This window comes from Quercus lobata, chromosome 12, assembly GCF_001633185.2.
Source record: "Quercus lobata isolate SW786 chromosome 12, ValleyOak3.0 Primary Assembly, whole genome shotgun sequence".
Classification (NCBI taxonomy): Eukaryota; Viridiplantae; Streptophyta; class Magnoliopsida; order Fagales; family Fagaceae; genus Quercus; species Quercus lobata.
Window position 1 is genome coordinate 37,565,601 of NC_044915.1, and position 13,297 is coordinate 37,578,897.

At 34.6% G+C, this 13,297-nt stretch overlaps 2 protein-coding genes across 3 annotated transcripts; one reads left to right on the top strand and one right to left on the bottom strand.

The window, feature by feature from the left end:
- The first annotated feature begins 5,113 nt into the window (after positions 1-5,113).
- On the top strand, positions 5,114-6,280 carry LOC115972429 (ctenidin-3-like). Of its 2 annotated transcripts, none has more exons than XM_031092715.1 (2): positions 5,114-5,280; positions 5,393-6,280. In XM_031092715.1, exon 2 carries the CDS (start codon positions 5,423-5,425, stop codon positions 6,053-6,055), a length of 633 nt encoding a protein of 210 aa, XP_030948575.1. In that variant the 5' UTR covers positions 5,114-5,280; positions 5,393-5,422; the 3' UTR covers positions 6,056-6,280. The 2 variants fall into 2 exon arrangements, with proteins under 2 accessions (XP_030948575.1, XP_030948576.1); XM_031092716.1 differs by having other exon boundaries at positions 5,400-6,280.
- Positions 6,281-8,121: 1,841 nt separating this feature from the next.
- On the bottom strand, positions 8,122-12,266 carry LOC115971743 (acyl-CoA-binding domain-containing protein 3). Its single transcript, XM_031091770.1, has 5 exons — positions 11,349-12,266; positions 10,428-10,533; positions 10,189-10,334; positions 10,029-10,095; positions 8,122-8,424 (listed from the first exon to the last, which is right to left on the bottom strand). The coding sequence occupies exons 1-5, from the start codon at positions 12,065-12,067 to the stop codon at positions 8,413-8,415; spliced, it is 1,050 nt and encodes a 349-aa protein (XP_030947630.1). The 5' UTR covers positions 12,068-12,266; the 3' UTR covers positions 8,122-8,412.
- Positions 12,267-13,297: the final 1,031 nt, after the last annotated feature.

A 13,297-nucleotide genomic window follows, 5' to 3' on the forward strand; every position in this document is an offset into this window, starting at 1 on the left:
ACAGTTGGAATGTTGGACACGTCTAAAAACTAGAGAATACACACTATGGACACTCTAAAAAATATATGTGTGTGTATGTATATATTATGTTCTATGGAATGAAAATTATCATTAAGAAAGAAACAATTACAACTATAGGAAAGTAAGAATCTCTTCAACTGTCAAGAGCATTGTAGCTTGATTGACAATCAAGATTAAGATCTAGACTAATAGATTCCAGTTAATTCAATTGGTAAAGTCTTTTGTCATTGAATAAGAAATCTAAGATTCGATTCCCATCGAGAAAGACCAATTGATGTCTTAGTCTAATAATAAAAACTTTAGATTCCCATTGACACCAAAAACTAATTAGATTCTTAATCTAATGATAAAGAGCAATAATCAAAAACATCAATCATACACCATAAATTAAAATTATTTATATATATAAAATTAGGAGCTATTTTTACAAACATTTTATTGAGAGAATAATAAAACAATAAATATTGTTGATGTGATGGGTGATTATTGGTAAATAAAAAAGTGATATTAATAGTGAGCCTAGATGAAAACCAATAAGAGATTGGTCACGTTAACATTTTGTAAAAATATTATAAAATAGTTTATGACGATAGTATTACTTTTTCTATTATTATTTATTAATAATTTTTCTAAGGGTATCCGTTAACATGGCCCAAGAAAAAAACATATTACAACAATAAGAAAGTAAGATTCTCTTCGACTGTCAAAAGCGTAATAGCTTGATTGGTTAACAATAAGAAAGTAAGATTCTCTTCGACTGTCAAAAGCGTAATAGCTTGATTGGTTAACATATTTTAGTAGTTTCAACATAGACATTTAAGTTGAAATCTTTTCTTCCGACTATTGAATTATAATAAGAATTTAGATTATTTATAATTTTTAGGGTACTCACGGAGTATTTTTAATCTTAATCATTTGCTTTATAATAAATGGTTGAAATGATGCCCCATCATTAATTTATTAAAAAAAGTCCTTCAACTAGCCACTTTAGAAAGCCAGATTTATCACTATCTCTCTCCTCTGTTCTCACTACCATGCTGGAATAAAGAATCCATATTTCTTATGGTCTCTGCGTTATCAGCTAGCTTCCATATTTCTAATGGCGGAAGCTCTAGAAACTCTCTCATACAAAGTGAAACTGGGCATTTTGCAAACTTTTTCTCTTCTAAGGTTTTCAGTGCTAGATTTGTTAACAAAGTTTGGTGCCCCACCCCCCACGGCGTCCTTGGTTGCTTTGTGGTTGATAATGTTAAAGTTGTCCTTTTCGCAGGCTCTACTTTGAACTTATCTTTTCCATGACCAGGTACCTTTCCCATTGTAAAAAAGTAAAACAAACAAAAAGTACTTTTCCCATGGGTGCCAAGGAAAACGCCATTTTGGTTACAATGGGAAAAGTAAATCACAATTTTTCCCATTAGTTTTGTTTTGCAATCTTTATTTGGGTTTGCAAGTCTTGCTTTGCAATCTCTATTCATTCTAATGCCGGAATAGAAAACCCAGATGTGGTTTATTCCCTTATATGGGATCATGAAACACCATGGTGCCGACGGTGAGAATATAGACGAGAGAGATGGTGGTAGAGATTTGGGTTTTCTATTTTTATTTTTATTTTTATTTTTGAAAAACTAAAATTAATTAATAAATTAAAATATGATGTGTTGATTTCTTTTTCTTAATAACTGATTTATCATCACATTTTAAGAATATTTTAATGAATTTATGATATGGCATCATTCGAACTATTAATTATAAATATATATATTAAAAAAAAAGGTCAAGACTAAAAGAATTTTATGTAACAAATTACTCAAGAACTCTAGAAAGTCCTATTCTTATAGTAAAATAAAAGAAAAAAAAATTAAGGACAAATATTTCTCACTCTTTAGGCATAATGATCCATTTGATTATATTTTGGGCAACTAATTAAATTACCTTCGCGTTCGCAAAAGGACCCCTTTCGCACGAAAAAGTATACCATGCATCAGTGCATGCATCCACCCACATTGAATACATGGTTTATTTTCTCCTTTCACACAGTTCACTTAATGTACACATGTTCTGTCATTCAACTGCGTTCTGTTCATCCCAAAAGTTTGTAGGCATAAAAAGATAAAACTTCCCCTCTATTATTAGAGCACTATTTCTTTCTTTTTTGAATGGGAGTAGAATTATTAGAGCACTTGGACCTGATTAAAGCAGTGAACTGTGAAAGGCAGCATTTACACTAATAAATAAATATGAACAGGTACAAAGTTCATCACTATCAAAAGCAGTAGCCAACATTCATAAAAGAATTGAAGTATGCTCAACTTATTGCTATTTTTTGGAATTGCACCAAACATTTACGGCTGTGTTCATATGGGTGGGGCACGACCGACAGGTCAACCTAAGGTAGTCCCATCAGCTTGCTGGAGCAAGCTTCTTTATTTTTTAAATTGAATCATTAGCTGGAAAAAAATAAATGATAAATGAGAGAGGCTAATGTAAGGGCTTCCTAAGAATATCTTCGGCAGATTTATCAAATTTTTGTACTGTTTGGAGAATGAACAGTGATTTTTACCTTTATCTATCCACTTTTTCAAATACACATTCCAACAGATTCTCTATCTCATTCTCTATCTCATTTAAATATTATTTTTTTCATTCATTATTTATTTTTTTTAACAACTATACACCTTCTAACATTTTTTTATTTAACACATAATTATTATAATAGAAAAAATGTATTTGAAGAATGAACAGTAGCCCATCAGACTTGATGGGCTACTGTTCATTAGCCAAAAAAAAAATCCAGTTATACCGAAGTTACTGGAGCATATACAGTACACAAAATCTCCAAATTTTTAGCTAATAAAGCCGGATACCGATGCTCTTGGAGATGCTCTAAGCTTCTTTTACATCCAAAAAAACTACAAACATAATTATAATTATAATTTTTACCAAAAATTACTTCGTGATCAAGTTGTGAGTGATGGAGTAAAAGTAGTGGGTTCATATGGATTTACAACTCCACCGCTCACAACTTACCATGTGAACAAGTTGTGGCAAAATTATGATTCTAGCACTACTGATTTACATAAGCTTCAAGATGGTTTTAGTCAAATTTAGTAAAAAATATATATCATTTTTGCTATTTTATCAAGCATATACCTACATCAAAATTAAAATTTTAATATTTATTTCTCTGCTCTATGTAATTTTTTTTTCTCTCCCATCTTTACTTTATTTCTCTACTCATTTTAGCCCAAAGAGAGAAAGCCATCACAACTCGCATTGCCAATTGATACAACCGAAGGATTTTAGAACACAAAGCCATTAGGCAAAAAGACAAAGCCATTGTCACTCATAATAGCCAAATCCATAAACTACAAACCAAAGTCGTCGCATAAAATAGACAGCCTATATCAAACCATGAACATAAACCAAATCCATAAACCAACACAAATCCATATCAAACACAACCCAACCACCCGACTCAAATCTGGAAATGGAGCCATCGCACAACCACCTGATTGATTTGAAGAAAGAGGTAGGGATGACACTCACATAGCCATCAATAATGGTAGTGACGAAAGGTGGAGATTTGTTTAAGGAGGAACTCGACAATGGAGGTTTGATTCGAAGGAAGAGAGAGAGAGAGAGAGATGAATATAAATTGGGGGTAAATTGGTTTGTTGATGAACAATGTCTCAATACACTTACTAAGACACTATTCATTTGTAAATTTTTGGGACAAAATATTGAGAGTAAATGTATGAGAGTTTTAGGGGACTATAGCTATTTTTTTTGTTTAAAAGTTAGTTTAGTGAGATTGATGCTAGTGCCCTCAACATTAGATCTTACTTTTATTTATTTTTATTCTTCTATAAAGACTCATTGGACCTTTAGCCAACTCATATATTACCACTCAGAGTCATGGTCTAGTTCTTAGGGTCTTGGTACGAGGGAGGTTCTAAATCCAAACCTTTGGGGCGATGGCATGATTTTTAGTTCAATTTAATAACTATTACCATTTACGTATCACTTGAAACTACTGATATTTTGGGTAAAACTGAAGTCAAGCTATAAGCCTATAACTTCACCTAGCAAAGGGTATGCCTTTTTCCCCCCTTTGTCCAAGGCTCTAAGCCTATCAACCATTAGTTCTTCAACTAAAAATGAATTATTATAATTATGCTTAAATGAGTTGTCACCACTAATTGTCCCTCTCGCTTACTTATTTATTGATGACATAGTTATTGATTTTTAATTTTTTAGAAATTTTGCAAGTATGGAGAATATAAGAAAAATATATAATCCAATGGCAAATTTATCAAAATTTACCTCTAATAAAAATATATTGAGTAAGGTTGTAACATAAGGACAACTAATTTTGTAACTAAATTTTATCAAAATAAAAATAACAAAACCTTGTTTGTACAACTTGAATGCTTATTTGGAAAAATGAGTTCATCTTTTGACAGATCGATATTTACATATAACTAAAGCATTCATTTCATTTTTAATCCTTATCAAAATATAAAACATTTTCTTCCTCTCACAATATGGCCTTTCCTTTTTCTTAAAAAAAAAAATACCAAAACCAAAATGGGCCGACGGTTGGGAGGGTTCAACCAACAGTTGGTTGAGTTTTTTTCTAAAGAAGAACGTTGAAATTTTCGTATCATTAGCCCAGCTCATTTTCTTTATGGGCCTTCGTCATTATCAATTGTTGTTTTCTACCTCAATTGCTTTCACTTGAGTTTCTAGAAATAACTAAATAGATTATATATATATATATATATATACATTATTTTTTTGAGAATGATATAAATAATATTCCAAACTGAGTTTTTATAGGAAAAAAAAAGAGTGATAGATTTAAACAAATAATTTATACTTCACATATGAATCATATGATATAGCTCTCACATCTCAACTGAATGTTAGCACGCTTAGAAATCATGCAAGTTGCTCTATCCACCAGAATGAGCTCACACGCGTTGGCTCATCATGCATGCACACCCTCTCGCCTCTAATTTTGCTGCAATGGCTCATACGTCCCACAAACTCTTAGTATTAAGGACAACACTATATATGTGCATACTCCTTTATTGGGATCCACACTAAACCTAAGTATTATCAAGCTACTTTGATTGCATGAGCTACAAATTAATTACATAATCATAACAGCTCAGATAATACTTTCTTCTGAATTGAGCTTGTTAACTTTCTTACAATACGTAGTAGGAAGGCTAAAAGGCAACGGGGAATCTAGTGGTAAGCTCTAATCTTTGATTTCATCTTTTGTTATCTATCCATAATAATTCAATTTATTGTATTTATTTTAGATGTTTTACCTTAGCAAGTGTTGTGTTGTGTTCTTTGTAAGGGTGCAGTTGCATTTCTACTGAGGAAAGTCATGGGAACAAATAATGTGGTCTTGTGGAGTCTCATTTTCATGGTTTTGGGGCTCTTTAGCTACACACTAGTTGAAGCTAACAGAGAAGGAAGGTTTTGGAGTGGTGAGAGATATGGATTAGGCCATGTGCTACATAGTAGGTTGAGTGAAGGGGCTGGCCATCTAGGGCTAACTGCTAGTGGTTATAATGGAGGAAGTGGTGGAGGGGGTGGGATTGGGTCGGGTTATGGTGGCAATGGGGGTGGAGGAGTTGGTGGTGGTGGTGGTGGTTTTGGTTCTGGAAGTGGTGGTGGCAGCGGAGGCTTTGGTGGTGGTGGGGGCTCAGGCAATGGAGGGTTTGGTTCAGGTGGTGGTAGCGGTGGAGGGTTTGGTTCGGGTATTGGTGGTGGAGGGTATGGTACAGGTGATGGTAGTGGTGGTGGGTTTGGTAGTGGAGGGGGCAAGGGTGGCTATGGTTCAGGTGGGGGAGGTGGTGGAGGGGGTGGTGGTGGCTTCGAGCCTGGGTATGGTCAGGGTGGTAGTGGTGGTGGAAGTGGATTTGGCTCAAGCTCAGACTCAGGCTCAGGATATCAAGGATATGTTACTAGCACAAGTTCTGGTGGGAGCTCATACTTGCCTCCAAAAAAGACTTAACTGAATTTAGTAGTGTTGTTTAAAGCTATAATAAGGATGAATGATTTCTCCAAGTTTTAATGCTTTAAACCTCAGAACTTAAGAGGGAACCCAAAAAAATGTAGCAATTATGTGTCTTTTTAGTTTACCTCCTAGGTTTGATATGAAACTTGAGCTATAGTATGTAATAAACCAAGTAATTGACTATTATTTTGCTAAAATCATGGATGGAAAATCTTATTTTTATTTTTAAATTCTGCAAAAGTCAATAATTTGGTGCTTGGAAATTTTTCAACTGATTGTCAAAAATCATTTGTTGTATTAGAATTTAGAACATCCAACCCAAAAGCAGCTTAAGCATGATGAGGAATCAATACCTAACAAACGTGAAACTCACGAAAAATTTGGAAAAAGTTGTCTGGGAAACTCATAGTATCATCAGCCAAAGATGGTCCTAAACTTTTTGGGTCATGCTAATGAGTGCCCTTAAGGTATTGATTAACAATCCAATTAAAGAAAATTTTTATGGGGGAAAAAAAAAAAAGTAGCAATTATGTGGTTTTTTAGTTTACCTCCTAAGTTTGATATGAAGCTTGAGCTATATCATGTAATAAACCAAGTAATTGACTATTATTTTGCTAAAATCATGGATGGAAAATCTTATTTTTATTTTTAAATTTTGCAAAAGTCAATAATTTGGTGCTTGGAAATTTTTCAACTGGTTGTCAAAAATCACTTGTTGTATTAGAATTTAGAACATCCAACCCAAAAGCAACTTAAGCAATTATGAGAAGGAATCAATACCTAACAAACGAAAAACTCGCTAAAAATTTGGAAAAAGTTGTCTGGGAAACTCATAGTATCATCCGGCAAAGATGGTCCTAAGCCTTTTGGGTCATGCTAACGAGTGCTCTTAGGGTATTGATTAACAATCCAATTAAAGAAAATTTTTACGGGAAAAGAAAAAAAAAAAAAGTAGCAATCATGTGTTTTTTTAGTTTACCTCCTAAGTTTGATATGAAGCTTGAGCTATATCATGTAATAAACCAAGTAATTGACTATTGTTTTGCTAAAATCATGGATGGAAAATCTTATTTTTATTTTTAAATTATGCAAAAGTCAATAATTTGGTGCTTGGAAATTTTTCAACTGGTTGTCAAAAATCATTTGTTGTATTAGAATTTAGAACATCCAACCCAAAAGCAACTTAAGCAATTATGAGAAGGAATCAATACCTAACAAATGTAAAACTCACTAAAAATTTGGAAAAAGTTGTCTGGGAAACTCATAGTATTATCTGCCAAAGATGGTCCTAAGCCTTTTGGGTCATGCTAACGAATGCCCTTAGAGCATTGGTTAACAATCCAATTAAATGAAGTTTTTATGGGGAAAAAAAATAATTAATATTTTGACAACTTTTTACATTCTCCAAAAAAGTAATGTCAAAATTTTCCTAAAATAGATTGTTAACCAATGCCCCAAGTGTACTAGTTAGCATTTTCCTTCTTTTAATGCTCTACTTATGGTTCATGTACAAAAAGGGTGATTACGCTAGAAGCCTAGAAGACTAGGAAAGGAAACTACTATTCTATTGAGATAACATGAATAACTGATATTGAAAATAACAGTTTCATTGACTTCTCAAAGGATTTAGCCTGTTTCCAGCCTAACATTGGAAATTGCCAAATTATAGCAACCTTTTCCGGTCTTCTCAACAAGGAACTTGTATTGATAACCCACTTTGCAATCAAATACTATCAAGAACACAAGTTCTGTTTCATGGCCCAAAAGCCATTGAGATAATAGGGACACTTTAATTTAACCAACTAGTTCACCCTTCCCAAAAGTCTAAACGTGAGGGGCACTTTCAATTGCATGAGAATGAATTTTAGATTATCAAGTTTGACAAAAGCAAATATTCTCTTTTTGGTGCAACTATCTTAGACACATTTGCAACGCCCCTTGGACATTCCTTTACGTAATTCCAACCACCATCAAGTGATGCCAATGTCAAGCATAAAAACTTTGAAACGCAGCAATCAAAACAAAAAGGCAAACAATGTAGGGAAAATCAGACAAGGAAAAACTTCCACGTAAAATCAATATATTATCTTGAACCGCCAGGTAATAAATTTTGGGATTCGCAGCTGAATTATATATTATTCACACCCATATTCACAATACATACATAGCAAGTTTTTACAACACAACATCATGATGATCTTAGGACAGATTAAATGATAGTATAAACAGCACAAGAAGTTCTTATACTTGTAGCACATTTAAACTTGGTGATAAGAATCAGTCCTGCTGCTAGTCAAGCAAATCCAGGAGAATAGCCCCTGTGGTTGGGGAGATCAATAAACAGAGCAATTCTTTCATTCTTTCGCCTGAAAATTTTCACACTAGACTGTGTTATATATAGTTTTTTCCAATGATTTGGATTCCTAAATAACTATCATGACATATCAACAAAGGTCAGAAACTGGGTGATTAGATATTATGGGAAAACTTTTAGATCTAACCCAAAGGGACGCATCAAAGCAAACTTGATGCTGGGAGGAATTAAAAGTATCAAATATGAGCAGAAAACTGCAGGGCTAAAAATGCCAGAAAAGTCAAGAAAACAATTGAGAAAAGCTTATAGGCTTAAAACATATGAGCAAAACTTCTAGACCCTTCCTATTTGAACCAATTCAATCCAAAGAAACATTCAGATTAATCAGTAACTCAATAGTTAAATGATTGGCAGTCCTTCCTTTAGTTCATTTATCAGCCAAAAATGTACATCAGGACCAAGTTTCAAAACAAGCACAACAAACATAAAATCTATAGTGCTTTTAATATTATTGTTCACTCTCTAGACAATGCCAATGCATAAGGCATCTTCTATTATTCAACATAGAAAGCCAAATAAAAGCTGATATAACTTATCCTCCCATATTGTCAATACAAAGGTTCACTACATAGAAGGTTAAGTTCCTTTGCCTTTGATCGGAGGTAATTTCTAAAGTGTCAAGTGTTAAGACATAGAAGGTGAGAAAGGAGAATCTTAAAATGCTTCTTCTATTATTCATGTACAAAATAGCTGAAGGTACCAGGAAGCACCACCATAAGTTATAAATCATGAAAAAAATTTAAATAATCAAAGCTTTGATTAGAACAAACTTCAGTCATATTTATGGGCTTTGTTATAATTTTAATTTTATGAATGTATTGACATAAATGAATTAATTGAGTTCATTAACGCGACATGAGTTAATATCAGAGCACTGATTCTCTGAAACAATGTATGGCTAGTGCTCTACAAAGCAAGATAGAAGTTTCTTTTACAAATAGGAAGACTCAAGATCTAGAAGCAGTAGAAAGCATCTAAAGCTATCATATTGTTCATAGTACAATCAACATTAAGAAATGTATATCAAGAGTGGTGAGGAATAGGAAAATTTAGAGAATAACAAATATAGCACAGTTTATGGGATTTCAAACGTGAAGAAAATAAAGTAGAAGCTGCTCTAATTTTCTTACAACTTTTATTTCAGTGTTATTTTCCTTTTACTTCTTTTCTAACCACACAATCATTTTAATTACTGAAATATTGAAATCCACAACACTTCAAAAGGTTCTAAGTATCACTAAAAAAAAAGGTTCTAAGTGATGAGGTTGGAATCATGGATTTGGACTGCAACTGCAATATATTTTAGGAGGTTCCTATAATATTGCTTTGTTTCTTGAAGGTTTTTAGAAATTTTTTATGTACATTGTGATTCAGTATTAACATAGTTAGCACCTAAACTGGTTCTTTTTATGAGGTACTTTTCTTTTTACCTCCTCTCTAGCAACAAAAGCATAAAGAATCCAGTCTCCACCCTCTGTGTTGTAAAATGAACTTCTGCAAATTATCTACTCCACAAAACCTCGTGGCCTAATGGTACTTTGAGATAATTAAACAGAGGGATAGGTAAATTAAATGTGAACAATTTTATTATCATACCTTGTCCTCCAAGTTTGAGCCTCCAGTCTGATCAGCTTCCTCAGCTCCACTCTTCTGTTCTGGTTTCCTGCAAGGAAGAGGCATGTGCAAGAAAAGTGAAACACAATAAACAAAGATAAGATATTTTAGACAGATGGAGGCATAAATTCTATTAGTCTACCTCTCATCTATATAATCTGTATAATTAGGTTGATGCTGTGAAAATGTGCTAGCATCAGGAGCAACTTTACTGGATATTTCAGCTTCTGACGATTCAGCAACAGTACTGGATACTACTGCTTCTGAGGAATCAGCTTTAATGCCTCCCTGTATAAAAAATTATGTCCAAATAACTTGAGCCAAACATTCTGTCATTGAAGAATCCAGAAAGACACAGTGATCAAAAAGCAAAAGACTTACAGCAAATTTGTCTTCTGTCCACCCAGGAACTCTATCTGAGAGAAGGTCGATATACTGCTCCATTGCCACCTCTGGACTCATGTTCCCCAGCTTTTGCCAAGCATTCCTTGCACAACGTAACCAGTGCCCTCGATCACTCACACATAGCAGCTTTCAACCCTGTTATTATGACTAGCAATCAAGCTATACCGTGTAATTTGGTATAGGGTAGTCCCTAGAGTGTTCTCCACATTCAGATTTTTTCTAAGTTTGAAAAAGTTTTCTGGTAAAAAGATTTTACAAGTGTTATTGTGTAAGGTCTATTTTTGAGCACCTAAGGAAGTGTATCTAATCTTGTGCAATTTACTTGGGATTGGGAACATAACTGGTAAGAAATTCAAAGAGAGGAAAAGAATTTGAAGGTCTGAGAAAATATTGACTGGGTAAGGATTCTTGGGAAGGAATGCATAGAACTAACCTCAAACAATGAGACATCTCAGACTAGGTAAATCCTTTAACCCTTCCCCCTCTTACTAAGTGGTTGTGAATGCTGTAAGGCCATTACATATTCTCGAACTCACCAATCGAATACCTAAAGCCACTATGAACTAAAATACTAACATTTCTAATTTTAGCTTCGCGGCGTCAAGAACTAAAGTTTATCAAGCTAATTGCAGATTTTGAAGTTTTCTTATGTATCTCAATTCTTAAACCTCAAATGGGTGATCATCACTAAAGTTTATCTCCCTAATGCAATAATTCTATATGCGAATTGAGAATTATTCAACTCAATCTTAACCTCAGTCAAGCAATATCTATTGATTAAAACAATTCAACAAACAAAAATACAAAATAAACATCAAAAACCAACTCGAATCCAATTTTTTTTTTTTTTTTTTTTTAAATAAAGAATTAGAAAGTTTGGGAAATTAAATTTAGTACCACTTGGCGCGAGCAGAGAGCTTGAGAGGCATAGGCTGAGATTCACGACAAGGACCTTCGGTAGCAACTTTGTGAAGCCCATACAATTCCAATTGCACATCACTCCCTACATTCACCAACCTATCTTCCTTGTCCCCTGATTCCACGACGAACTTTGCTGCCGTCGCAAAAGCTTTTTCCAACTCGCTCCTCTCTATTCCTTCCCAATCATCTTCCTCTTCGCTACAATCAAACCTCGTCTCCTCAGAAATTTCTGCAACTACTTCCTTCTCCGTTAACGATTCTTCAACCTCCTCTTTCTTCTCCAAGCTCTCTTTTACGATCTCTACCTCCGTTAACTTCTCCGGCAATTCAACGACCTGAGGCTCTTCTTCCAAAACTCGCTCCGGTGACTTTTCCAGCAGTTCAGGAATTTGATCACCAGAAACTGTCTGAATTTCCACGATCTCCTCGGACTGAAGGTGAAGAGGTCGTTCAGCTTTGAATTCTTCGACCTGTTCTTCGAGGGATTCATGGAGCTTCGTCTCGCTTTGGAAACTCTGAACAGTCGAGAACTGAATATCCTCCATGACAATCTCTTGAGCAACATTTGGAGTCGATTTCGCCGGCGAGTCGTGATCAGAGCCACCAGACATAGCCATGGAAACGAGCTTAGCTACGACGAGAGAGAGGATGAGAGTGAGAGAGGCTGTAACCAAGAGCTCCTGCACTAGCTCCATGGGGTTCAAACTCCGAAGAAAGATAACAAACAGAGAGAGAGTCAGAGATATGTTGAGACTGAAAAGAAAGTGCGTTGTCAATCAAAGAGTTATACAATGGAAAATATAACGATGAAGAAAGGAAGAAAGGAAAAGGTGGAGGAGAAACAGAGAGAGAGAGGAAAGGATATTTGCAGAGAAGAGCAAAGCATATTCGAGCTATTTGCTTTGCTTTTGCAAAATTTATAAAGCCTCATGGGTCCCGCCGTCCCGTTATTCTTTTCTTCGCAACTTAATTACGTTGTGGAAGACTTGAAGTCGCGGAGGGGTGATGGTGTTGGTGTTGTCCACTTGATGGAGCAATGTAAGTGCCACAATTTGTGGGATAATTCACTCATGTAGTGAGTTATGGTTGGTGGAGGAGTGATGGTGGGTTCATATGGGTCACTTCTCTACCAATCACAACTTGTCATATGGACGAGTTGTGGCACTAATATTATCTACACTTGTTTAGAACTGTATTTAAACTACACTTATGCCCGTTCCAACTAGGAGTTCTCTTTTTTTCATAAAAAAAAAAAATAAATAAAGGGTTCGTACTTGTGGTCACTCACCCGCCCACGTGAACCCTACTAGCATATGGTGTGGGACTATTCGAGTAATAGTAGGTCAGTAACAGAGCCATAAAATATTTTTAGAAGAATCAAGCTAAATATACATATAAAAAAAATTAAATCCAAAGAATAACACACACATACATATATATATATATATATAATTTATTATTTATTGCTAATACTTGAAAAGCGTTTGTAATTTTGATTTAACGTGTGAAATTTTCTTACATAGTAATAAGTCTTTACATTTTTGCAACATATATAGGGTTGTCAATGACAACTCAGGACCCACTAGAACCAACTGACCTGGCGCTGCTTGAACCGAGACTAACTCGAACAGAGAAACATGCGGTTGGTGACGGGTCTCCAATAGCAAAACCTGAGGGGTGCGGGTCGAGCGGCAGTTTTGGGTTTCAAACTAGACGAAAACCGAATTGACTAAAGATGTCTCACCGAAAATACCATCCCCCTCTCTCTCTCTCTCAAATCCATTGAGATCCGTCGAGATCCGTCAAGATCTAGTCCAAATCTAGCGAGATCTTGTCAATATCCAATGAAATCTAGCAAAACATAATTAAATTACATATGGTATACATTTAAGTACACTTTAATTTAATGAGTTGTGTATGACATA